General features: G+C 43.1%; 1 protein-coding gene across 1 annotated transcript in view; it reads left to right on the top strand.

The window, feature by feature from the left end:
• Window positions 1–25,164, top strand: part of LOC141141102 (vomeronasal type-2 receptor 26-like) — an 88,917-nt gene that overhangs the window by 49,292 nt on the left and 14,461 nt on the right. The window contains exon 5 of the mRNA XM_073628811.1: window positions 16,659–16,877. Coding sequence (XP_073484912.1) covers window positions 16,659–16,877 — 219 coding nt within the window. The remainder of the gene's footprint in view (window positions 1–16,658; window positions 16,878–25,164) is intronic.

The raw sequence follows: 25,164 nt of genomic DNA, 5'->3' as shown, positions 1-25,164 counted from the left end.
GGTACCGTATATACTCAAGTATAAGTCGTTCCTAGTATAAGTCGAGGCCCTAATTTACCACAAAAAAATGGGAAAAACTTATTGACCCGAGTATAAGACGAGGGTGAGAAATGCACAGCTACTGTAAGTGGAAAAGAGGGTCAACAATGCCCATTTGCAGCCTCACTGTGCCCATTTGCATGTCTCACTGTGCCCATTTGCAGCCATAGGTCCCCCGAACTTCAAACTCAGTAGTTAAGTGTTCCTAGATGCCCCCTAGCTGCAGCCAAAATTTGGGGTCTCTGAACCCAAAGTGTCCCGAAATGACATTGCTGCAGATGGACACAGTTGACCGACTTTGGGGCCCCGTATCTTGGGGCCACTTAGTGCTAGGAACCCCACATTTGGTGTGCAAACCCAGTGGAACTAGCACCAAAAATCGGTTCAGAAAATGTCAAGCACTTTTCTGCAGCAGAGAATTACATTTTCCGAACCTATTTTGGGGCCCTGTATCTCAGGGCCACTTGGTGCTAAGATCCCCAGCTTTGGATATGTTGTGGTACCAGTTCCACTGGGTTTGCACACCATATTTGGGGTTCCTAGCACCAAGTGGCCCTGAGATATGGGGCCCCAAAATCAGTTCAGAAAATGAAATTTTTTGCTGCAGAAAAGTGCTTGACTCGAGTATAAGTCGAGGGGGGCACTTTCAGCACAAAAAAATGTGCTAAAAAACTCGACTTATATGTAAGTATACTATGTAGCCCCCACCCCACCCTACTGATTTTTTTCTTAAACTTTTATGTTGCTTTTCGGAAATGATGAGTGTGGGGGGCACTTGGAAAGTGGACTACATTCACATCTACATTTTAAAGTCCGGGTCCACTTTAAGTAGTAATTAGTAAACTTTATCAATTTCACTTTTCCAAAATCTCCCCAGAATTTGCCATTTTTTAGCACAGTAGAGCTCTCTTAGAATAAAAGGGATTCACTTGCCTTGTTCAGTCACATACCTCAGAAATAAGAGAATTATTCTGCATAGCCAACACTGGCTTTGACATCAGTTGGTACAGCTCCTAGGTTTAGTGCACAGTCACCAAATTCAAGTTGCTGACTTGAGCAATTTACTTGAGTCCTCATTATTACTGTGTTGGCACTATGGGGTTGATTTACTAAAGGCAAACAGACTGTGCACTTTGCAAAGTGCAGTTGCACTATGCAAGTGCAGTTGCTCCAGAGTAGGGATGAGCCGAACACCCCCCTGTTCGGTTCGCACCAGAACATGCGAACAGGAAAAAAATTCGTTCGAACACGCGAACACCGTTAAAGTCTATGGGACACGAACATGAATAATCAAAAGTGCTAATTTTAAAGGCTAATATGCAAGTTATTGTCAATAAAAGTGTTTGGGGACCTGGGTCCTGCCCCAGGGGACATGGATCAATGCAAAAAAAAGTTTTAAAAACGGCCGTTTTTTCAGGAGCAGTGATTTTAATAATGCTTAAAGTCAAACAATAAAAGTGTAATATCCCTTTAAATTTCATACCTGGGGGGTGTCTATAGTATGCCTGTAAAGGGGCGCATGTTTCCCGTGTTTAGAACAGTCTGACAGCAAAATGACATTTTGAAGGAAAAAACTCATTTAAAACTACCGCGGCTATTGCATTGCCGACAATACACATAGAAGTTCATTGATAAAAACGGTATGGGAATTCCCCACAGGGCAACCCCGAACCAAAATTAAAAAAAAAAAATGATGTGGGAGTCCCCCTAAATTCCATACAAGGCCCTTCAGGTCTGGTATGGATATTAAGGGGAACCCCAGCCAAAATTTAAAAAAAAAATTGACGTGGGGTTCCCCCTAAATTCCATACCAGACCCTTCAGGTCTGGTATGGATTTTAAGGGGAACCCCGCGCCAAAAAAAAAAAAAAAAAAACGGCGTGGGGTCCCCCTAAAAATCCATACCAGACCTTTATCCGAGCACGCAACCTGGCAGGCCGCAGGAAAAGAGGGGGGGACGAGAGTGCGGCCCCCCCCCCCTCCTGAACCGTACCAGGCCACATGCCCTCAACATTGGGAGGGTGCTTTGGGGTAGCCCCCCAAAGCACCTTGTCCCCATGTTGATGAAGACAAGGGCCTCATCCCCACAACCGTGGCCGGTGGTTGTGGGGGTCTGCGGGCGGGGGGCTTATCGGAATCTGGAAGCCCCCTTTACCAAGGGGACCCCCAGATCCCGGCCCCCCCCCTGTGTGAAATGGTAAGGGGTTACTTACCCCTACCATTTCACTAAAAAACTGTCAAAAATGTTAAAAATGACAAGAGACAGTTTTTGACAATTCCTTTATTTAAATGCTTCTTCTTTCTTCCTTCATCTTCTTCTTCTTCTGGTTCTTCTGGCTCTTCTGGTTCTTCCTCCGGCGTTCTCGTCCAGCATCTCCTCCGCGGCGTCTTCTATCTTCTTCTCCTCGGGCCGCTCCGCACCCATGGCATGAGGGGGGAGGCTCCCGCTCTTCTCTTCATCTTCTTCTTCATCTTCATCTTCTTCTTCATCTTCTTCTTCTTCTTCTTCTTCTCTTCTTCATCTCTTCTTCCTTCTTCATTTCTTCTGCGGGCCGCTCCGCATCCATGCATGGAGGGAGGCTCCCGCTGTGTGACGGCGTCTCTTCGTCTGACGGTTCTTAAATAACGGGGGGCGGGGCCACCCGGTGACCCCGCCCCCCTCTGACGCACGGGACATGACGGGACTTCCCTGTGGCATTCCCCGTGACGTCACAGGGAAGTCCCGTCAATTCACCGTGCGTCAGAGGGGGGCGGGGTCACCGGATGGCCCCGCCCCCCGTTATTTAAGAACCGTCAGACGAAGAGACGCCGTCACACAGCGGGAGCCTCCCTCCATGCATGGATGCGGAGCGGCCCGCAGAAGAAATGAAGAAGGAAGAAGAGATGAAGAAGAGAAGAAGAAGAAGAAGAAGAAGATGAAGAAGAAGATGAAGATGAAGAAGAAGATGAAGAGAAGAGCGGGAGCCTCCCCCCTCATGCCATGGGTGCGGAGCGGCCCGAGGAGAAGAAGATAGAAGACGCCGCGGAGGAGATGCTGGACGAGAACGCCGGAGGAAGAACCAGAAGAGCCAGAAGAACCAGAAGAAGAAGAAGATGAAGGAAGAAAGAAGAAGCATTTAAATAAAGGAATTGTCAAAAACTGTCTCTTGTCATTTTTAACATTTTTGACAGTTTTTTAGTGAAATGGTAGGGGTAAGTAACCCCTTACCATTTCACACAGGGGGGGGGGCCGGGATCTGGGGGTCCCCTTGGTAAAGGGGGCTTCCAGATTCCGATAAGCCCCCCGCCCGCAGACCCCCACAACCACCGGCCACGGTTGTGGGGATGAGGCCCTTGTCTTCATCAACATGGGGACAAGGTGCTTTGGGGGGCTACCCCAAAGCACCCTCCCAATGTTGAGGGCATGTGGCCTGGTACGGTTCAGGAGGGGGGGGGGGCCGCACTCTCGTCCCCCCCTCTTTTCCTGCGGCCTGCCAGGTTGCGTGCTCGGATAAGGGTCTGGTATGGATTTTTAGGGGGACCCCACGCCGTTTTTTTTTTTTTTTTTTGGCGCGGGGTTCCCCTTAAAATCCATACCAGACCTGAAGGGTCTGGTATGGAATTTAGGGGGAACCCCACGTCAATTTTTTTTTTAAATTTTGGCTGGGGTTCCCCTTAATATCCATACCAGACCCGAAGGGCCTTGTATGGAATTTAGGGGGACCCCCACATCATTTTTTTTTTTTATTTTGGTTCGGGGTTGCCCTGTGGGGAATTCCCATGCCGTTTTTATCAATGAACTTCTATGTGTATTGTCGGCAATGCAATAGCCGCGGGTAGTTTTAAATGAGTTTTTTCCTTCCAAATGTCATTTTGCTGTCAGACTGTTCTAAACACAGGAAACATGCGCCCCTTTACAGGCATACTATAGACACCCCCCAGGTACGAAATTTAAAGGGATATTACACTTTTATTGTTTGACTTTAAGCATTAATAAAATCACTGCTCCTGAAAAAACGTCCGTTTTTAAAACTTTTTTTTGCATTGATCCATGTCCCCTGGGGCAGGACCCGGGTCCCCAAACACTTTTTATGACAATAACTTGCATATAAGCCTTTAAAATTAGCACTTTTGATTTCTCCCATAGACTTTTAAAGGGTGTTCCGCGGCATTCGAATTTGCCGCGAACACCCCAAATTGTTCGCTGTTCGGCGAACTTGCGAACAGCCAATGTTCGAGTAGAACATGAGTTCGACTCGAACTCGAAGCTCATCCCTACTCCAGAGCTTAGTAAATGAGCAGAAATTCTGCTGACTCCCATCATCCAATCATGTGCAAGCAAAAATGCTATTTTTTTAAAACTTTCCTTGCATGTGATTGGGTACTCTTTTCAAAGTGAAGCCTTACCTCATTTACTAATCTCTGAAGCAACTCCACTTGTAGAGGGCAACTGCACTTTCCAAAGTGCACAGTCTATTTGCCTTTAGTAAATCAACCCCTATGTTTGCATTTTTCACCCACAATTGCCGTATACCTACTTTACAACTAAGCTACATAATACTGACACAGTTAGCTCTACTCTTTCAGGCTTCACATTTCAGTGCAGAGCGGCTCACAGCAGGGGTCCGTTGCATCCCTGTTCACCATTTTATGTTATTTTTGGCTGAATTCAAACCTGAAATGGACCAGAAGACGCACACGACTCCTGTGTAATTCACTCCGCAGCTGTCCCGGAGCTGTGTGAACTGGCACCATTAAGTGCCGGTCACAGGATCCTGACATGCAATTTGGATTCGGGGAAACCCGCACCCAATTCACAATAGTGTGAACCCAGTCTACAGAGCTGTAGAGTGGAGCGACCCCCCAGTCTTGGCCTGCCCTGTGCAACTATCCTGTGTGAAACAGGCCAGTCAGTGGGGAAACAAATGGGTGGGAGAAAACAGTTGGTCCAAGTGCAGGGTAAACAATATAAATCTAGTCTTGATTATCCTCTGATATCACTATGATCTGCTTATTGTGACTGGGGAGATGATTGGACCAACAAGCTGACATTTTGGAATCATATGTCGACTTTTACTTTGAGGAAATATTGAGACCAGCCTGAGTTTTGCCATTACTTGTTTACATTGTTTTTGATTACATCCTTCCATTGGGAAGAAATTATTCTGAGCAAAATGTGTCCTGAACAATATTCCCAAAGCTTGTGTTCCCGTAACTGGCTGTAGAGTAAGTGGGTGCTGAAATGGCCACCAACTGGAGACCAGAATGAATCAGAGCAAAGGATATGTCATCAGCACACAAGGGAACTCCATAAGAGGATCCAATGCTTTATCCAATGATCACATCACAGCAAAGGACAAAAACGTTTCAGAGTCACGCAAGACCGTTCCATCAGGTGTGTGGACTTTAACTTTGAGGAAAATTTTGAGGTAGTGACTGGCCTCAGGTGATACATAGAGATAAAACAAATCCTCCTAAATAAGGTGTACCTTTCTATCTGCAGTCTTCTCTTCTCTACAACTGTTCAAAGTGCTGAATTTATAAAGTGTGTCTGATATTTCAGAAAACGGGGCGGAGAGCTGAAATTACACTCTGCAGAGTTCAGTGAGGAGAATTCTGAGAGCTGATTGGAGGGAAGAGACACATACCCCTCTACACAGCTCACAGGAACAGAGCTGAAGCTGCCAATTTGCTGGAGGTCCCTTCCCTGTCACCATTTTTCTCTTGGTGTCAGGAGAACTTGTGAGATAGCTGATAGCAGAGGAACGAGGCAGCAGACAGAAATGACGCTTAATGCTTTTAATTGAGGTGAGTACACACTATAGAAGGATATCCTTTGTTCAGACACAAGCTTGATTATTAATCCCACAAATGGCCAGAATTGTATAACAAAAGTTGGCCCCTAAACTTCAATGGGCAGTATTTACAAAACCATTCACCAGCAGAACCCAGGAAGATTTACATACCTTAAAGCAACTGATTTAAAATTGTACCGTTATAATTACTATTCATTTTGAACAATATTGAACTTTTATGTAAATTATGAACTTAGTCCAACTTTAGACTTTTCAGATATATAGAGTATTTAAATGTGTTCTGTTTCTTTCTTTCAGTTAATGTTAATGTAAGGCCAAACTGGATAAAATATTTTTGTATCAAAAACAATTGCCATGTGTTATTTTCCTTGCCATCAACATTTTTTATTCTTTGTCCTGTTTACTGTATATGCAGTCCACCGATGGTTGTATGGCATCTCCCGGAGGGGCCTGCCTAATGTGTGTTATAATGGTCCTTTGTAGACACCTGGGAGACAGGGACAGTGTTCTCACCCCATAACAGGAAGTTCCTGAATAAGGACCTTCATGGCAGGCTCATCAGGGATTGTTTTAATGAAAATGGCAGATTTGAATTAATTGAAAATATTTTTTTCAATTACATGAACATGTTAAATCTCCTATGAGATTTTAGTGAATGGATTTTATCTACTTTAATGGATTTTAAGAAATCCATGTTAAGATATTAGATACTCAAAAGGACAAACAGTCAGCGCAATAACCATCAAAACACAAACCGAGCTGCTGAACACTAAAGGCAAATATATAAATCCTTTCTAGTAATGCAAATGTAATCATATAGTGCAGCGCTAGATAACACAATCAATCATTAAATGTCCATAGATGGAAAAGACCGATAAATAACAAAGGTGATGCAGGGTGCTTCATGCAAATCCAAAAAGTGATCTTCAAACTGTGCTCCCCCTTTTGCCAGTCAAACCGCTCACCTTGTTGAAGGGACCCCTGAGTTAACAGAAAGGTCATATACACTTTCGCCACTTGTATGTGGTCAGGGTGGTAACTTGACTGGAAAGCTGGAACTCTCTTAAATGGGACTCAACAATTTTCATCCAAATTTGCATGGAATAAATAAAGAAGATACATAGTGCTCTCTGTATAGCTTAAAAAGTGATTTAATTTATTAAAAAGACAGGTACTCACATATATAGCACTATGACCAGTGCTAGGCATAAAGGAGCATGTTATTTACAGATGACAATGATAAGGCGGCTGCAGCGACGTCTAAACCGGGTTAAAACCAATCCGCACGCGTATCGTCCTATAGGACTTCCTCAGCGGTCTTAGGATCACCCAGGTCTGGTCGGTAATTTATATGAACCCCCTAATTTGGCCATCTGTTGTTAATTAAGTTCCGAGTGGTAGCCATCCAATCAGAGCACACCTCTCAAGAACAGGAAGTATATAGAGCTCTAAGCTATTGCCAGTTGCCATAGTGATCAGCGTCGTGATGACACGACGCCCGATCACCTGACTTCCTGCCCAAAGTGAACACCCTCCTCCTGAGTGTACACATGAGGCTGCCATCCCCTCCTATAGGATGACACTCAGGAGAGGGGCGTAGTTCAATATGTAAATGCAGCGCCATCGCGTCATCGCGATGACGCGACTTCCGGTCATGTGACTGACTGCGTCAGTGGTTACCACCTCCCTTTGTTCAGAACTCGCTGTGATAGGGTGAGGCTGGGTCACATGCTGCTGCCAGCCGCCCTACAGCTATGAGGAGTGTAAGCAAAGGAGGTGTGATGTTATTTCACCAGCAGTGGGGAATATAAAAAAGAGGAACAACAGAAAAAACCCCTATTGTCCACATAACAATGGGACGCTGGACTAACCATCACCGCAATAATAAACTAAGAGATGTTATTTCATCTACAGTAGAGAGTGTAAACAAGGGAGGAAAAACACTACACCTATGCTTACTATTTAACATTAAAATACTAAATAAATTATAGTCACAGCACTAATGAAACACTGTCACCGAACGTAATAAAAAATGATAATAATAATAATAATCCAAAAAATATTCAAAAATAATATAGCTGGATTTAATTAATCCCGAACCAAAATATGTTCGGAAAATTAGTAATAAAAAAATCCAAACATTATCATAAAAATAAGAATAAATCTATTAAAAGTACTTAGTAGACAATTCCCTGCAACCGCCTTTAACAATAAAATCATCATCCATTAATAAGTAAACCATTAATAGTCCTGTACTCCCCATAATAAGCCAAAAGACATGTCAATCATATGTACTAATTATCGATCGGAAATGAAGCAGTTCAGATCGAACTCAACATTAAGCCCCGTGGGTACTCCGACATGCGTCTCATACACCCAAAAAGACTCACGGCGGCTCAGTTGTCTAATGAAGTTACCTCCTCTCCAATGGGGTATAACCTTTTCTACTCCCCAAAATTTAAGTTTTACAGGACTGCGTTTATGACATAATTTAAAATGTTTAGAGACACTGTGTGAGTCTAATCCTTTTTTAATATTAGTGATGTGTTCGCCAATGCGGACATGCAGGGGTCGAGACGTTCTCCCCACGTATTGCAAGCCGCATTCGCATTCCATCATGTATACCACCCCTGTCGTGGAACATGTAATAAAGTCTTTGATCTGGTAGGTCCTCTGAGTTGCTGTGGCAAAAAATTCTTTCCGTTTTTTAATGTTCCCCCTAGCTTGTTTACAAGCTGGGCAACGTCCACAAGCGTAGAAGCCTGTCAGAATATTGGATAACCTATTTACAGACACACGGGGTGGGTCGATAACCCCCGGGGCTAGCTTGTCTCTTAGGGACGGTGCCCTTTTATAAACAAACTGAGGACGTTCAGGGAGAACAGGGCCGAGTGTTTTATCCTGTTTCAAGATAGGCCAGTATTTACGGACTATCTTTTCAAATTTTTTGTATTGGACGTTATAGTCCAAGACAATTCGAATATTCCCTGTTATGTCCTGTTTAACCCTCGGGCCATTAGAAATCAAGGTCGCTCTGTCCATTGAACGAACAGTCTCGATATGTTTCTTAATATCCGATTTATTATATCCCTTTTGCACAAAACGGGTCGATAGAACCTCCGACTGCACAAGATATTCCTGCTCGTGTGTGCAATTCCGCCTAATGCGCACAAACTGTCCCTTCGGAATATTGCACAACCATTGTAAATGGTGGCAACTCCCGAAGGGAATGTACGCATTGCGATCCGTGGGTTTGAAGTGATTTTTCAACTCCAACCCATTGTCTTTTATATGGATATCAAGATCCAAGTACGTGACATGGTCAAAACCCACATTCCAGGAGAGGACAATATTTCTATTGTTCTCATCCAATTTTTTCATAAAAGTGTCTAGGTTCGATCGATCCCCATCCCAAATCATAATGATATCATCGATGTACCGTTGGTAACAGATGAGTTCAGGGGGTGTATTCTTATAAATCACGTCAATTATTACTAATTTTCCGAACATATTTTGGTTCGGGATGAATATTTTTTGGATTATTATTATTATTATTATTTTTTATTACGTTCGGTGACAGTGTTTCATTAGTGCTGTGACTATAATTTATTTAGTATTTTAATGTTAAATAGTAAGCATAGGTGTAGTGTTTTTCCTCCCTTGTTTACACTCTCTACTGTAGATGATTTGCGGTGATGGTTAGTCCAGCGTCCCATTGTTATGTGGACAATAGGGGTTTTTTCTGTTGTTCCTCTTTTTTATATTCCCCACTGCTGGTGAAATAACATCACACCTCCTTTGCTTACACTCCTCATAGCTGTAGGGCGGCTGGCAGCAGCATGTGACCCAGCCTCACCCTATCACAGCGAGTTCTGAACAAAGGGAGGTGGTAACCACTGACGCAGTCAGTCACATGACCGGAAGTCGCGTCATCGCGATGACGCGATGGCGCTGCATTTACATATTGAACTACGCCCCTCTCCTGAGTGTCATCCTATAGGAGGGGATGGCAGCCTCATGTGTACACTCAGGAGGAGGGTGTTCGCTTTGGGCAGGAAGTCAGGTGATCGGGCGTCGTGTCATCACGACGCTGATCACTATGGCAACTGGCAATAGCTTAGAGCTCTATATACTTCCTGTTCTTGAGAGGTGTGCTCTGATTGGATGGCTACCACTCGGAACTTAATTAACAACAGATGGCCAAATTAGGGGGTTCATATAAATTACCGACCAGACCTGGGTGATCCTAAGACCGCTGAGGAAGTCCTATAGGACGATACGCGTGCGGATTGGTTTTAACCCGGTTTAGACGTCGCTGCAGCCGCCTTATCATTGTCATCTGTAAATAACATGCTCCTTTATGCCTAGCACTGGTCATAGTGCTATATATGTGAGTACCTGTCTTTTTAATAAATTAAATCACTTTTTAAGCTATACAGAGAGCACTATGTATCTTCTTTATTTATTCCATGCAAATTTGGATGAAAATTGTTGAGTCCCATTTAACCACTTGAGCCCCGGACCATTATGCTGCCTAAGGACCAGAGGTCTTTTTCCAATTTGGCACTGCGTCGCTTTAACTGCTAATTGCGCGGTCATGCAATGCTGTACCCAAACGAAATTTGCGTCCTTTTCTTCCCACAAATAGAGCTTTCTTTTGATGGTATTTGATCACCTCTGCGGTTTTTATTTTTTGCGCTATAAACGGAAAAAGACCGAAAATTTTGAAAAAAAATGATATTTTCTACTTTTTGTTATAAAAAAAATCCAATAAACTAAATTTTAGTCATGCATTTAGGCCAAAATGTATTCGGCCACATGTCTTTGGTAAAAAAAATGTCAATAAGCGTATATTTATTGGTTTGCGCAAAAGTTATAGCGTCTACAAACTAGGGTACATTTTCTGGAATTTACACAGCTTTTAGTTTATGACTGCCTATGTCATTTCTTGAGGTGCTAAAATGGCAGGGCAGTACAAACCCCCCCCAAATGACCCCATTTTGGAAAGTAGACACCCCAAGGAAATTGCTGAGAGGCATGTTGAACCCATTGAATATTTATTTTTTTTGTCCCAAGTGATTGAAAAATGACAAAAAAAAAAAAAAAAAAAATATTTACAAAAAGTCGTCACTAAATGATATATTGCTCACACAGGCCATGGGCCTATGTGGAATTGCACCCCAAAATACATTTAGCTGCTTCTCCTGAGTATGGGGATACCACATGTGTGGGACTTTTTGGGAGCCTAGCCGCGTATGGGACCCCGAAAACCAATCACCGCCTTCAGGATTTCTAAGGGTGTAAATTTTTGCTTTCACTCTTCACTGCCTATCACAGTTTCGGAGGCCATGGAATGCCCAGGTGGCACAAAACCCCCCAAAATGACCCCATTTTGGAAAGTAGACACCCCAAGCTATTTGCTGAGAGGCATATTGAGTCCATGGAATATTTTATATTTTGACACAAGTTGCGGGAAAGTGACACTTTTTTTTTTTTTTTTTTTTTTTTTTCATAAAGTTGTCACTAAATGATATATTGCTCACACAGGCCATGGGCATATGTGGAATTGCACCCCAAAATACATTTAGCTGCTTCTCCTGAGTATGGGGATACCACATGTGTGGGACTTTTTGGGAGCCTAGCCGCGTACTGGACCCCGAAAACCAATCACTGCCTTCAGGATTTCTAAGGGTGAAAATTTTTGATTTCACTCTTTACTGCCTATCACAGTTTCGGAGGCCATGGAATGCCCAGGTGGCACAAAACCCCCCCAAATGACCCCATTTTGGAAAGTAGACACCCCAAGCTATTTGCTGAAAGGCATGGTGAGTATTTTGCAGCTCTCATTTGTTTTTGAAAATGAAGAAAGACAAGAAAAAACATTTTTTTTTTTTCTTTTTTCAATTTTCAAAACTTTGTGACAAAAAGTGAGGTCTGCAAAATACTCACTATACCTCTCAGCAAATAGCTTGGGGTGTCTACTTTCCAAAATGGGGTCATTTGGGGGGGTTTTGTGCCACCTGGGCATTCCATGGCCTCCGAAACTGTGATAGGCAGTGAAGAGTGAAATCAAAAATTCACGCCCTTAGAAAGCCTGAAGGCGGTGCTTGGTTTTCGGGGTCCCGTACGCGGCTAGGCTCCCAAAAAGTCTCACACATGTGGTATCCCCGTACTCAGGAGAAGCAGCAGAATGTATTTTGGGGTGTAATTTCACATATTTCCATGGCATGTTTGAGCAATATATCATTTAGTGACAACTTTGTGCAAAAAAAAAAAAAAAAAAAAAAAATTTGTCTCTTTCCCGCAACTTGTGTCGCAATATAAAATATTCCATGGACTCGACATGCCTCTCAGCAAATAGCTTGGGGTGTCTACTTTCCAAAATGGGGTCATTTGGGGGGGTTTTGAACTGTCCTGGCATTTTATGCACAACATTTAGAAGCTTATGTCACACATCACCCACTCTTCTAACCACTTGAAGACAAAGCCCTTTCTGACACTTATTGTTTACATGAAAAAGTTTTTTTTTTTTGCAAAAAAATTACTTTGAACCCCCAAACATTATATATTTTTTTAAAGCAAATGCCCTACAGATTAAAATGGTGGGTGTTTCATTTTTTTTTTTCACACAGTAATTGCGCAGCGATTTTTCAAACGCATTTTTTGGGGAAAAAACACACTTTTTTTAATTTTAATGCACTAAAACACGCTATATTGCCCAAATGTTTGATGAAATAAAAAAGATGATCTTAGGCCGAGTACATGGATACCAAACATGACATGCTTTAAAATTGCGCACAAACGTGCAGTGGCAACAAAATAAATACATGTTTAAAAGCCTTCAAAAGCCTTTACAGGTTACCACTTTAGATTTACAGAGGAGGTCTACTGGAAAAATTACTGCACTCGATCTGGCCTTTGCGGTGATACCTCACATGCATGGTGCAATTGCTGTTTATGTTTGACGACAGACCGCCGCTTGCGTTCGCCTTAGCGCGAGAGCAGGGGGCGACAGGGGTGTTTTTTTTTTTTTTTATTTTTTTCTTTATTATTTTTTTGCTTTTTTAATCTTACTTTTAAACTGTTCCTTTCATATTTTTTTTTTTAATCATTTTTATTGTTATCTCGGGGAATGTAAATATCCCCTATGATAGCAATAGGTAGTGACAGGTACTCTTTTTTGAAAAAATTGTGGTCTATTAGACCCTAGATCTCTCCTCTGCCCTCAAAGCATCTGACCACACCAAGATCGGTGTGATAAAATGCTTCCCCAATTTCCCAATGGCGCTATTTACATCCGGCGAAATCTAAGTCATGAAATACTCGTAGCTTCCGGTTTCTTAGGCCATAGAGATGTTTGGAGCCACTCTGGTCTCTGATCAGCTCTATGGTCAGCTGGCTGAATCACCGGCTGCATTCTCAGGTTCCCTGTTGAGACAGGAGAGCCAGAGAAAAACACGGAAGACGGTGGGGGGGGGGGGCATTCCCTCCCACGGCTTGTAAAAGCAGTCTAGAGGCTAATTAGCCGCTAGGATTGCTTTTACATGAAAGCCGACCGCTGGCTGAAAAGAATGATACCAAGATGATACCTAAACCTGCAGGCATCATTCTGGTATAACCACTCAAAGTCGTGAATGGCGTACCTGAAGACAAAAAAATGGTTAACAATGGTTAACAATAAAGCACAGTAAAGTGTAAATAATTACACACCTGAAAAACAAACATGATAAAACATAATAACAATAACAATAACAATAAAACATTGCAGAATAGAATACAGTAAAAAAGAGCAGAACAATAGAGAGAGAGAATAGAGAGAGAGAGAACAATAAAACAACAACTATTTTTTTTTATTTCATATTTTTTTTTTTTTTTACACTTTTTTTGTAACTAACTTTTATAACGGTAACCGGTTCCAGGTTCGGGTCTCTCAAAATGCGATGGCATCTTGGGAGACCCTGTGAAAGTGTGCCTAGTCTGTGCAATGCTGTACCCTACGCTAATACTCAACTAGTGAATGGTAGCGTTCAAAACATTCACCAATGCAAAGACCAGGATTGTCAGGACAGGAGGGACAATAATAGCGGGTGTCACGCCTATATCAGCGCTTGCTGCAGACACGACATCTTTTTTGGGGGGTTCGTTGGGTAGGGGTACTCGGGAGGACATAAAGAAAATGCCTCTCATGCAGCCGACTGCATTTGGTTGGGGATGTGAATGGGGGAAGTACGGGCGCTGCAGAAGCGGTGGGTTCCCAATTAGGATTGGCGAATGCAGCAGGAAGGGCATTATGGGCACGACGGGCCTGTGTTTGTCTTCTTGGTGGCAGCGGGACACTACTTGTGCTTGCCACCTCACCAGCTTGAACTGCACTTATGGGACTCGCCACGTCACCAAGTGTTACTGCAGTGCTGGTTTGACTACGACCGGGGTGTACTAGGCCGCTGGCGCTTGCCAGTTCACCAAAACGCTACCAAAAAACGTTAGCGATCGCAGGGATCAGGCCTGACTCTGCGAACGCTGCAGTTATGCGTTTAGTGTTTTGTAAGTGTCAGTGATCGATCGATACTGCACTTGGGTGGGCTGGGCCGGGCCGGGCGGAGGGGCAAAACGCAGGTGCTAGCAGGTATCTGGGCTGATCCCGCTAACACTGCGTTTTTGGGAACCCTAAACTGCTGGTGACGCTAGTATAGATCTGATCGGATCAGATATTGATGCGATCAGATACTATACCACTAAGGGAGGTGTACGGTGCGTGCGTGGGTGTTAGCGGTACTGGCGCTAATCTGACGCTGCCTGGGGCTGGTGCTTGCCAGTTCACCAAAACGCTACAAAAAAAACTGTTAGCGATCGCAGGGATCAGGCCTGACTCTGCGAACGCTGCAGTTATGCGTTTAGTGTTTTGTAAGTGTCAGTGATCGATCGATACTGCACTTGGGTGGGCTGGGCTGGGCCGGGCGGAGGGGCAAAACGCAGGTGCTAGCAGGTATCTGGGCTGATCCCGCTAACACTGCGTTTTTGGGAACCCTAAACTGCTGGGGACGCTAGTATAGATCTGATCGGATCAGATATTGATCCGTTCAGATACTATACCACTAAGGGAGGCGTATGCTGCGTGCGTGGGTGTTAGCGGTACTGGCGCTAACCTGACGCCTGGGGCTGGTGCTTGCCAGTTCACCAAAATGCTACCAAAAAAACTGTTAGCGATCGCAGGGATCAGGCCTGACTCTGCGAACGCTGCAGTTATGCGTTTAGTGTTTTGTAAGTGACAGTGATCGATCGATACTGCACTTGGGTGGGCTGGGCGGAGGCACAAAACGCAGGTGCTAGCAGGTATCTGGGCTGATCCCGCTAACACTGCGTTTTTGGGAACCCTAAACTGCTGGGGACGCTAGTATAGATCTGATCGGATCAGATATTGATCCGATCAGATACTATACCACTAAGGGAGGCGTATGCTGCATGCGTGGGTGTTAGCGGTACTGGCGCTAATCTGACGCTGCCTGGGGCGACGCATATCACCGCCGGGCGATCAGGGGGCTAAACCTTTATTTGGTAATAAACGGCGGGTGCCCTGACACTATAAAAAATAAACGAACTAACCAGCGTCATCCGTAACGGTTATACGGTGATCAGTGGTGAAAGGGTTAACTAGGGGGCAATCAAGGGGTTAAAACATTTATTAGGTAGTATATGGGGGTCCCTGACGCTATAAAACGCTGACGGCGAACCTAAATATTTACCTCACTAACTAGCGTCACCAGCGACACTAATACAGCGATCAGAAAAATGATCGCTTAGTGACACTGGTGACAGAGGGTGATCAAGGGGTTAAAACTTTATTAGGGGGGGTTAGGGGGGTACCCTAGACCTAAAGGGGGGTAATACTCACTGTCCCAACACTGTAACTGTCACAAACTGACACTATGCAGTAATCAGAAAAAAAAAAAAAAAAAACAAAAAAAAACTGCTGGTGTCAGTTTGTGACAGGGGGGGGGGGGGTGATTGGGGGGGGATCGGGGGGCGATCGGGGGGGGGATCGGGGTGTTTTGTATGCCTGGCATGTTCTACTGTGTGTGTGTGTGTTGTGCACTCACATAGATGTCTTCTCTCCTCGGGCCGGAACGGAAAATACCGACCCGAGGGGAGATGACATCACTTCCTTTGCTGCTGTTTAGCATACAGCAGCAAAGGAGTGTTTTCATTGGCCGGCGGCGATCGCGAGGGGGGGGCCACGAACGGATGGTCTCCCCCTCATCACCGATCGCCGCTGGACAAAAGACGACCGCCTCGGGCACCGGGGGGGGGTCCGATCGGACCCCCCACCCGCGGAAGGCAAATCACGTACCCTGTACGTGATTTTGCCTGTCCGTGCCACTTTGCCGACGTACATCGGCGTGAGGCGGTCGTCAAGTGGTTAAGAGAGTTCCAGCTTTCCAGTCAAGTTACCACCCTGACCACATACAAGTGGCGAAAGTGTATATGACCTTTCTGTTAACTCAGGGGTCCCTTCAACAAGGTGAGCGGTTTGACTGGCAAAAGGGGGAGCACAGTTTGAAGATCACTTTTTGGATTTGCATGAAGCACCCTGCATCACCTTTGTTATTTATCGGTCTTTTCCATCTATGGACATTTAATGATTGATTGTGTTATCTAGCGCTGCACTATATGATTACATTAAGATATTAGATACGTTAGGTCTCCATAATGGATGTGTTTCACTGTAATCACTTGATTTTTCACAATAGCTGGTCACAGATCGCTCTCTGTGGAGGCAGCCTAGATACTGTATAATTTGTCTTTTTTTCATTTACCATTTTACCAGCTTAATTATTGGGTCAAAAATCTGAAAAGCTTGAAGGGTGACCTGCTTTTTGAGGAAAATGGGGAACTTGTCACAACAATCGACATTGTAAATTGGAGGTCTTTAAAAAATGGCTCTCTACTTATCAGACGAGTTGGCAATAACTTCATAGCAAACGGATCTCAGCAGAATTTCTCCATCAGGGTAGAGAACATTGTATGGAAAACTGGAATTAACAAGGTTAGATATGTTCTCTAAATTCCATAAAATATGAAGTGTATCTAAAAATATTTAATTTTTCCCTTTCCCATTGTCACATTGGGGAGATTTCCCTTTACATCCTGTAGACGTAAGTGGGAAGGAGTATAATCTATGTGAGGACAATCACTTTACACCAGAAAAGGTTTCCATATTGGAGGCTTTCCCCTCAACTTCCGTTCTGGTGACAATGCACTCATTTATTTTTATTTTTAATTGTATTATTTATAGATTGCCAGTAATAAAATTGTCTATAAAAAATGTGTACATACAATTTTTTTTTCTTTTTTTAAGAGTAAAGATTTTCTCATCTTACAAAGACTTAAAGAAAACATTTAGATACATATAGACATCATCTGTTAATGCATGCAATGTTCAACCCTCAGCGTAAACATCATCTAAGAAAATTAAATAAGGGTACACCATCAAGTTGGGAAAAACCGGTAACTCCTTAGGGTCATTTTTAAGATACTATATCAGGTGCAGCAGCTGGTTCATTGCAGTAGACCTGAGGTGGTACTTGTAATGTTGAGAGTTTCTAGTCCAATAATACAATTGGAAAAAGATTATTAGTTCAGTTGCGCTAACCTGGCTTATGGAACCAAAGGAAAAGATAACAGGGAGAAAAAGAAATAAAGAGAAATCCTAGCTGGGTAACTGTAAGAAGTTCAGAATAGAGTGGAATAAAGGGGTTAGAGTTGGGAGATGGTACAAATTAAAACAGGTTGGGTAGGAAGGTTGTTGGGTGACTATTTGGAGAGGCAAATCCTTAGGTATTCATGTGTGCCTCAGGTGCTTTTAGGGGAATGGTTTTGAATGATGGGGAACCTGAGAAAATGATCCATGTGGTCCACATGGTCACATAAGTAGGGTACCTGTCGTGGTGTTCAAGGCACATGTAGATGGGTTAGCTCAATATTCTACTCTGCAATTGTAGAAGAAGTTGATTTCCAGTGTCTCAGGATTACATTCCTGGCAGCAAGTTGGAAGAAGCGAAGCAGGCTCTTCTTGGCAGAATATATGGTGCGCAGGAACATGGAGAATAAGTTCATGGAAAGGGGATACAGAGGTATGTGTATCCATGACCATGTCATGTATTTGAAAACACATACAGTTGTTTAACAAAGTGTAGTGATACAACAGTGGAAGAGTGGACCCTGCCCTTAAAAACTTGAGGGATAAGGGATTACAGATAGGGAGATAAGGGAGGTGAGTATTACTATATGGGATGACACCGCGTGCCTCGCCCGATGAGCAAGCAATGAAGGATTAGAGACTGAATTGAGTAATTGCTTGTAGACCTGTCTGAAGAGATGGGTTTTGAGGGTATGTTTAAATGTTTCTAGGGTTGGTAAGTGATGAATGTTATGCAGAAGTGAGACTCAGAAAAGTGAGAGACCTGCAGGAAATCTTTATGAGGATCTTATATGAGGAGGAGATCAGAATGAACTGGGTGTTTCCTCAAAAATGTTGGTGAAAATGAGAGATTTTAGTGAAATTGCATCACTTTAACCAAGTACATTACAGCCAGTACGAAAATCTAAAGTGTTTTTTGGTGCATTAAAGGGTACTCTAGGTTTTAAATTGCTCCTGAGGGATACATAAGTTACTTACGACTATCCAGGACCTCTCCTTGAGTAAAACAAAGAAAGCAATCATTAGCTTATTAAAAACAACCCTTTTTTTTTTAAAATCTAATTTCACTTAAACGGTCACTAATCGGAATTGACAATTTCAGCTTCAGAAAAATCAAAAGTGCTAATTTTAGAGGCTTATATGCACGTTTTTGCCCTAAAAATAAGTGTTTGGGGACCCGGGTCCTGTCCCAGGGGACATGTATCAATGCAAAAAAAAAGTTTTAAAAACTGCAGTTTCATCGGGAGCAGTGATTTTAAGAATGCTTAAAATGAAACAATAAAAACGAAATATTCCTTTAAATATCATGCCTGGGGGGGGGGGGGGTTGTATATAGTATGCCTGTAAAGTAGCGCAGTTTTCCCGTGTTTAGAACAATTACATTACTAAAGGAAAAAAAAGTCATTTAAAACTGCTTGCGACTGTTGTAATGTATTGTTGGGAAAAATGGCATGAGAAAGGGTGGAGGGGGCCCAGGCACTATATACTCTGAACAGAAATATATATACTATACGACCTGCTCTATATACTGTACTCTGCAGAAAATTGGGCCTTAGGTGTTGGTGGTGCCAGAACACTGTAACCCCTCACAGTTACTCTTGTTGGGTGCAGGATGAAGCTATATTGAGATTGTCAATTTTATGGTATTAGCAGTTTTGACAAAATTGCTCAGCTCATCCCTAGATGTGCACAGTGGATATTGAGTTTCATCAGCGGATTAGAAATTCATCCCATCAACAATATAAGATAACATGAGTACTTCAATAGGGGCAGCAAACATGCACATAGCTAACAGCCCATACGCCTCATGCACAGGGGATACAGACTAATGCCCCGTACACACGGTCGGACTTTGTTCGGACATTCCGACAACAAAATCCTAGGATTTTTTCCGACGGGTGTTGGCTCAAACTTGTCTTGCATACACACGGTCACACAAAGTTGTCAGAAAATCCAATCATTCTGAACGCAGTGACATAAAACATGTATGTTGGGACTATAAACGGGGCAGTGGCCAATAGCTTTCATCTCTTTATTTATTCTGAGCATGCGTGGCACTTTGTCCGTCGGATTTGTGTACACACGATCGGAATTTCCGACAACGGATTTTGTTGTCGGAAAATTTTATATCCTGCTCTCCAACTTTGTGTGTCGGAAAATCCAATGGAAAATGTCCGATGGAGCCCACACACGGTCGGAATTTCCGACAACACGCTCCTATCGGACATTTTCCATTGGAAAATCCAACCGTGTGTACGGGGCATTAGAAGCAAGTCTTATGAAGCATGTTTTCAGGTTCTTCTGGATTGTGTGAACTTCCTTTAATCGCTTCAGCCCCGGAAGATTTTACCCCCTTCCTGACCAGAGCACTTTTGGCAATTCGGCACTGCGTCGCTTTAACTGACAATTGAGTGGTCATGCAACGTTGCACCCAAACAAAATTGACGACCTTTTTTTCCCACAAATAGAGCTTTCTTTTGGTGGTATTTGGTCACCTCTGCAGTTTTTATTTTTTGTGCTATAAACAAAAAAGTGACAATTTTGAAAAAAAACACATTATTTTTTACTTTTTGCTGTAATAAATATCCAACAAAAATATATAAAAATATTTTTTTCCTCAGTTTAGGCCGATATGTATTCTTCTACATATTTTTTGTAAAAAAAAATGCAATAAGCATATATTGAATGGTTTGCACAAAAGTTATAGCGTCTACAAAATAGGGGATAGATTTATAGTATTTTTATTTATTTATTTTTTTTTTACTAGTAATGGTGGCGATCTGCGATTTTTACCATGACTGCAACATTATGGCAGACACATCAGACAATTTTGACACATTTTCAGGACCATTGGCATTAATAAAGCGATCAATGCTATAAAAATGCATTGATTATTGTAAAAATGTCACTGGCAGTGTAGGGTTAAACACTAGGGGGCGATCAAGGGGTTAATTGTGTTCCCTAGTGTGTGTTCTAACTGAAGGGGGGAGGGGACTGACTAGGGGAGATGACAGATCTCTGTTCATACACACACAGAGATCCCGGTTCTTGCCGTGTCATCGAGACCACCGGGCATTCACATCGGCTCCGGGGGCGAGCTGTGGCTGCGCCCCTAGTGGCCACCAGAGGGAGTGACGTAACATAATGGTGATTCACGCAGCCAAGCCATGTTGCCGCAGTACAACTGTGTTAGCTGATCGGCAAGCGGTTATGTTTCTCAAAGATTTCCTTTAAGAAATGCTTAAAAGCTCATGTACAGGAGCCCTAGAAGGAAGATGAAAATGTTAGTGATTTGGGGAAGGTTTACATTATCCCCTTACTACTTTGACATATGTGTAAAGACAAACTAAAACGCATCTGGATAGAAATGAACAAAACAACTGAATAACAAAATTAAAAATTCATGTTTCCCCAGACTAGAGAAACAGAATTTTGTGGCACCACGCTGTAAACATTTTGGGGAATTAAATAAACTTCCAGCAGCATTACAATGATGCAGGAAACTGTCTGGAGAGGAGTGCTTCACATTAACTAACCAAATAGACTTGTTTCAGTTCTATCTGTGCCCCACACACCAGTTTCTATTCCAGAGTGAAGACTCTGCACCTAATTAGCAAAGTGAATATGCAGTTTTCCATATAGCAAACTGCTACAAATTCCCACCAGGTGTAACCTGGTATATGGAATGTGAGCTGAGAATAAATAGTTTATGTCATTATCTATGCTTGTGCAGTGATTACACTACATGAGCAGAGCTTGCAGGGTTAACAACTGTCCTCATCCCTCCCACTCTGAGCTGAGGGGGGGGGTTGGTGGGGATGGCAGAGGGATTGGAGCATGCAGCTCCAGCTCTCCATTCTTTGTGCTACCTGTCACTAGGGATGAGCCGAACACCCCCTAGTTTGGTTCGCACCAGAACATCCGAACATGTAAAAAAGTTTGTTCGAACATGCAAAGACTATGGGACATGAACGCGAAAAATTAAAAATGCTAATTTTAGAGGCTTATATGCACATTTATGCCCTAAAAAAAAAGTGTTTGGGGACCCGGGTCCTGTCCCAGGGGACATGTATCAATGCAAAAAAAAGTTTTAAAAACTGTAGTTTCATCGGGAGCAGTGATTTTAAGAATGCTTAAAATGAAACAATAAAAACGAAATATTCCTTTAAATATCATGCCTGGGGGGGGGGGTGGGGGGGTGTACATAGTATGCCTGTAAAGTGGCGCAATTTTCCCATGTTTATAACAATTACATTACTAAAGGGAAAAATAGTCATTTAAAACTGCTTGCGACTTTAATGTATTGTTGGGAAAAATGGTATGAGAAAGCCCCCCCTCCCCCCCCAGACCATTACAAGTTTCTTTGGGTCTGGTATGGATATTAAGGGGAACACTGCACCCACATTTTTTTTTTAAATAGCGTGGGGGGTGGGGTCCAGGCACTATATACTCTGAACAGAAATATATATACTATATAACCTGCTCTATATACTCTGCAGAAAATTGGGCCTTAGGTGTTGGTGGTGCCAGAACACTGTAACCCCTCACAGTTACTCTTGTTGGGTGCAGGAACAGGCTCTGCTGTTAAATATTATTTAAAAAATTGTAATTACATGTCCGTGTTAAACAGGGGCAGAAAAAATTGTCATTGGGTGGTGGTGCCACAACACTGTAAGCCCTCACAGATACTCTTGTTGGGTGCAGGAACAGGCCATGCTGTTAAATATTATATCAAAAATTGTAATTAGATGCCCCTGTTAAACAGGGGCAGTAAAATTGGGCCTTGGGTGGTGGTGCCACAACACTGTAACCCTTCACAGTTACTATTGGTGGATGCAGGAACAGGCCTTGCAGGGAAATATTAGATCAAGAATTGTAATGACATGTCCCTGTTAAACAGGGGCAGAAAAATTGGGCCTTTGGTGGTGGTGGTGCTGGTGCCACAACACTGTAAGTCCTCACAGTTACTATTGGTGGGTTCAGGAACGGGCCCTGCAGTGAAATATTAGATCAGGAATTGTAATTCTATGCTCCTGTTAAACAGGGGAAGAAAAATTGGGCCTTTGGTGGTGGTCGTGGTGGTGCCACAACACTGTAACCCCTCACAGATACCTTTGTTGGGCACAGGAACGGGCCCTGCTGTGAAATATTAGATCAAAAATTGTAATTACAATACAGTGCAGCCATAGTGCAGTTGCTACTACTTTTCTGGGGGTGTACACAGTAAACAATACAGTGTAGTGTGGTGTTGCAAAACAAAATATACATCATGTCCGGAAGGCCACCAAGGAGAGGCAGACGCTCACAGGCCAATAAAAGAGGGCAAGCAGGCTCTGTGTCTACAGTCAACAGTGTTGGTCGTGGACATGGTTCATCCTCTGCAGGTGGCCATGGGGCACACTTGTCCTATTTCTCTGCTGCTGCTGCTGCTGCTGCTGCTGGCAGTGTTATTGAGCCAGAACATGCAGAAGAGTTGGCGGAGTGGATAACAAAGCCATCCTCCTCATCCTCCTCATCCTTTGTCACCCAGGCTCAGAGTAGTTTGCCTTCATATACAGCTGCCAAAGTGGCCTATTTCACGGCTCCTTGTCCACAGTCACTCCTTCCGTAGCACCACAATCATGCATGGAGGAGTGCCTTGAACTATTCAACCACAGTGTCGGGTACATGCTGCTGGAGGATGTACAGCAATTTGAAGGCTTCGATGTTGGTTCCCAGGTTGAGGAAGGGAGTAACGTGAGCCTAGAGAGAGGGGGTGACAATAAGGACAAAAAATTGGCAGTCATTTCCCCCCAGCTGCAGCATAGTGCCAAGTTTGCTCCAGTGCCAAGGAGGGAGGGGATGATGAGGTCACTGACTCTACTTGGGTGCCTGATAGAATAGAGGAGGAGGCACAATTCCAACGAGGCAGGATGTCCTCTAGGGGGCAGCTTAAGGGCAGCCACCCTACTGCATCACACTGCAGAGCTCCACAGGTGCAGGGCGCTACTGACTCCCCGCTGATTTTGAAAAGTTCCTTAGTGTGGGCTTTTTTTGACACATGTGCAGTAAATAGCACCGTTGCTGTTTGCAACCTATGTCTGAAGCGGATCAAGCATGGCCAGAACAGCAGCCACTTGGGCACCACATGCTTGACCAGACATATGACAACCTCCCATGCTGTCTGTTTCCCGTATACTATATTTGAGATTTAATATCTCTCAGATATGATTTGGGTTAAATGAGAGTTCTTTGACCATGAGTGAAAGCTTTAACACAATAACAACATTTATTGGTGAGTAGTTGAAACTCTATCTAATACACAACTATCTATCTATAGTCTACACACCAAGGAAGAAAATACTAGGTTAAAATAAGAGAATTACATGAAGGAATACAGAGTATATTCCTTAAAACTTTTTTTCTACAAACATATACTTCTACTTCTACAAATATATTTAGTTACAAGTAAAATGCAGAACTTTCCCATAATTACCCTTTTCACCAAGGTTCCATTATGATGGCTGCTCTCCCATAAAAGTATGTGTTTCCCTCCCATCTAGTCTGTGTATATCATTACAGGCTGATGCCTCATTGGTTGGCTCTGATTGGTGAGCTTCCCTATTCCTTTTTAAGGACTGGCTACATCTGCAATCCCTATACTTTGCATAAGTTAGCCCCCTTTAATGCAAATCCTTGTGACTATTCTGAGCAGGAGATTAACTTTAATTTTCCCGGGAAGTTAAGTATTTATTGTGGGTTGGCCTCCCTTCAATGCATATTCCAGCATGGGATCCTTTGAAGTGAGTATGTGTAAAACAATGAGGTTTGGATCCCATTGTTTGTATACACAAGCCTAGGCACCGACTTGTCTGGTGAGCCAGAGATTTCTGTGAAGATAATATGTTCCGCCCTACATAGATACGTAAATTAAATATATTCATAATTACGATATTTTACAGCTATTAATGGAGATTTCACATAAACTCATAAGGAAACAAGTCAGTTGGCAACAGCACTAGAAAGACCCACATCAAAGAAAAAGGTGGACTTCTCCTTGCTCCTCATCTGTGCTGTACCTCAGTTGCAGATTCCAAAACGCCAATTCTTTTCAGGGAAGGCCATTCCAGCTCTCTACTAGCATGTGGAAGGCAATGTTTTCGTCTTGTTGGACAGGCGGTCAGCAGTAAGGTGTATATTACCACTGACTCATGGTCTAGGAGGCATGGGCAGGGATGTTACCTTTCCTTCATGGAGCACTGGGTAATAGACATGTGCACACTGAAATATTTTGTTTCGGAATTTCATTTTCGTCCGAAAAATACATTTATTTTTTTACTCCCGAAATTCGTTTTTATCTATTTCGTTTTTCGTTAAAAATTGCATTAGTCCGAAAATCCAAATTAATTAAGGTCGAATCTGTCATTGAAGGCTTATAGTGTCGAATGTTCAAAGAAGATTTGACGCAGCAGCTAAACTGTACGACACCACAATCATACATTTCCGGTCGAATTTTCCGCCTGCAAGCTAGCTGTAGTAGAATTCTAATGTTGTACGAGTAGTAATAATTATATTTATTTATTATTTTACTAGTCAACCAACATTAGAATTTTTCTATAGCCTATGGGCAGATGCATTTGACTGGAAATGTACA

Source organism: Aquarana catesbeiana, linkage group LG04, assembly GCF_042186555.1.
Source record: "Aquarana catesbeiana isolate 2022-GZ linkage group LG04, ASM4218655v1, whole genome shotgun sequence".
NCBI lineage: Eukaryota > Metazoa > Chordata > Amphibia > Anura > Ranidae > Aquarana > Aquarana catesbeiana.
The sequence above is the reverse complement of the archived record's forward strand: the minus strand, read 5'-3'. Positions and strand labels throughout refer to the sequence as shown.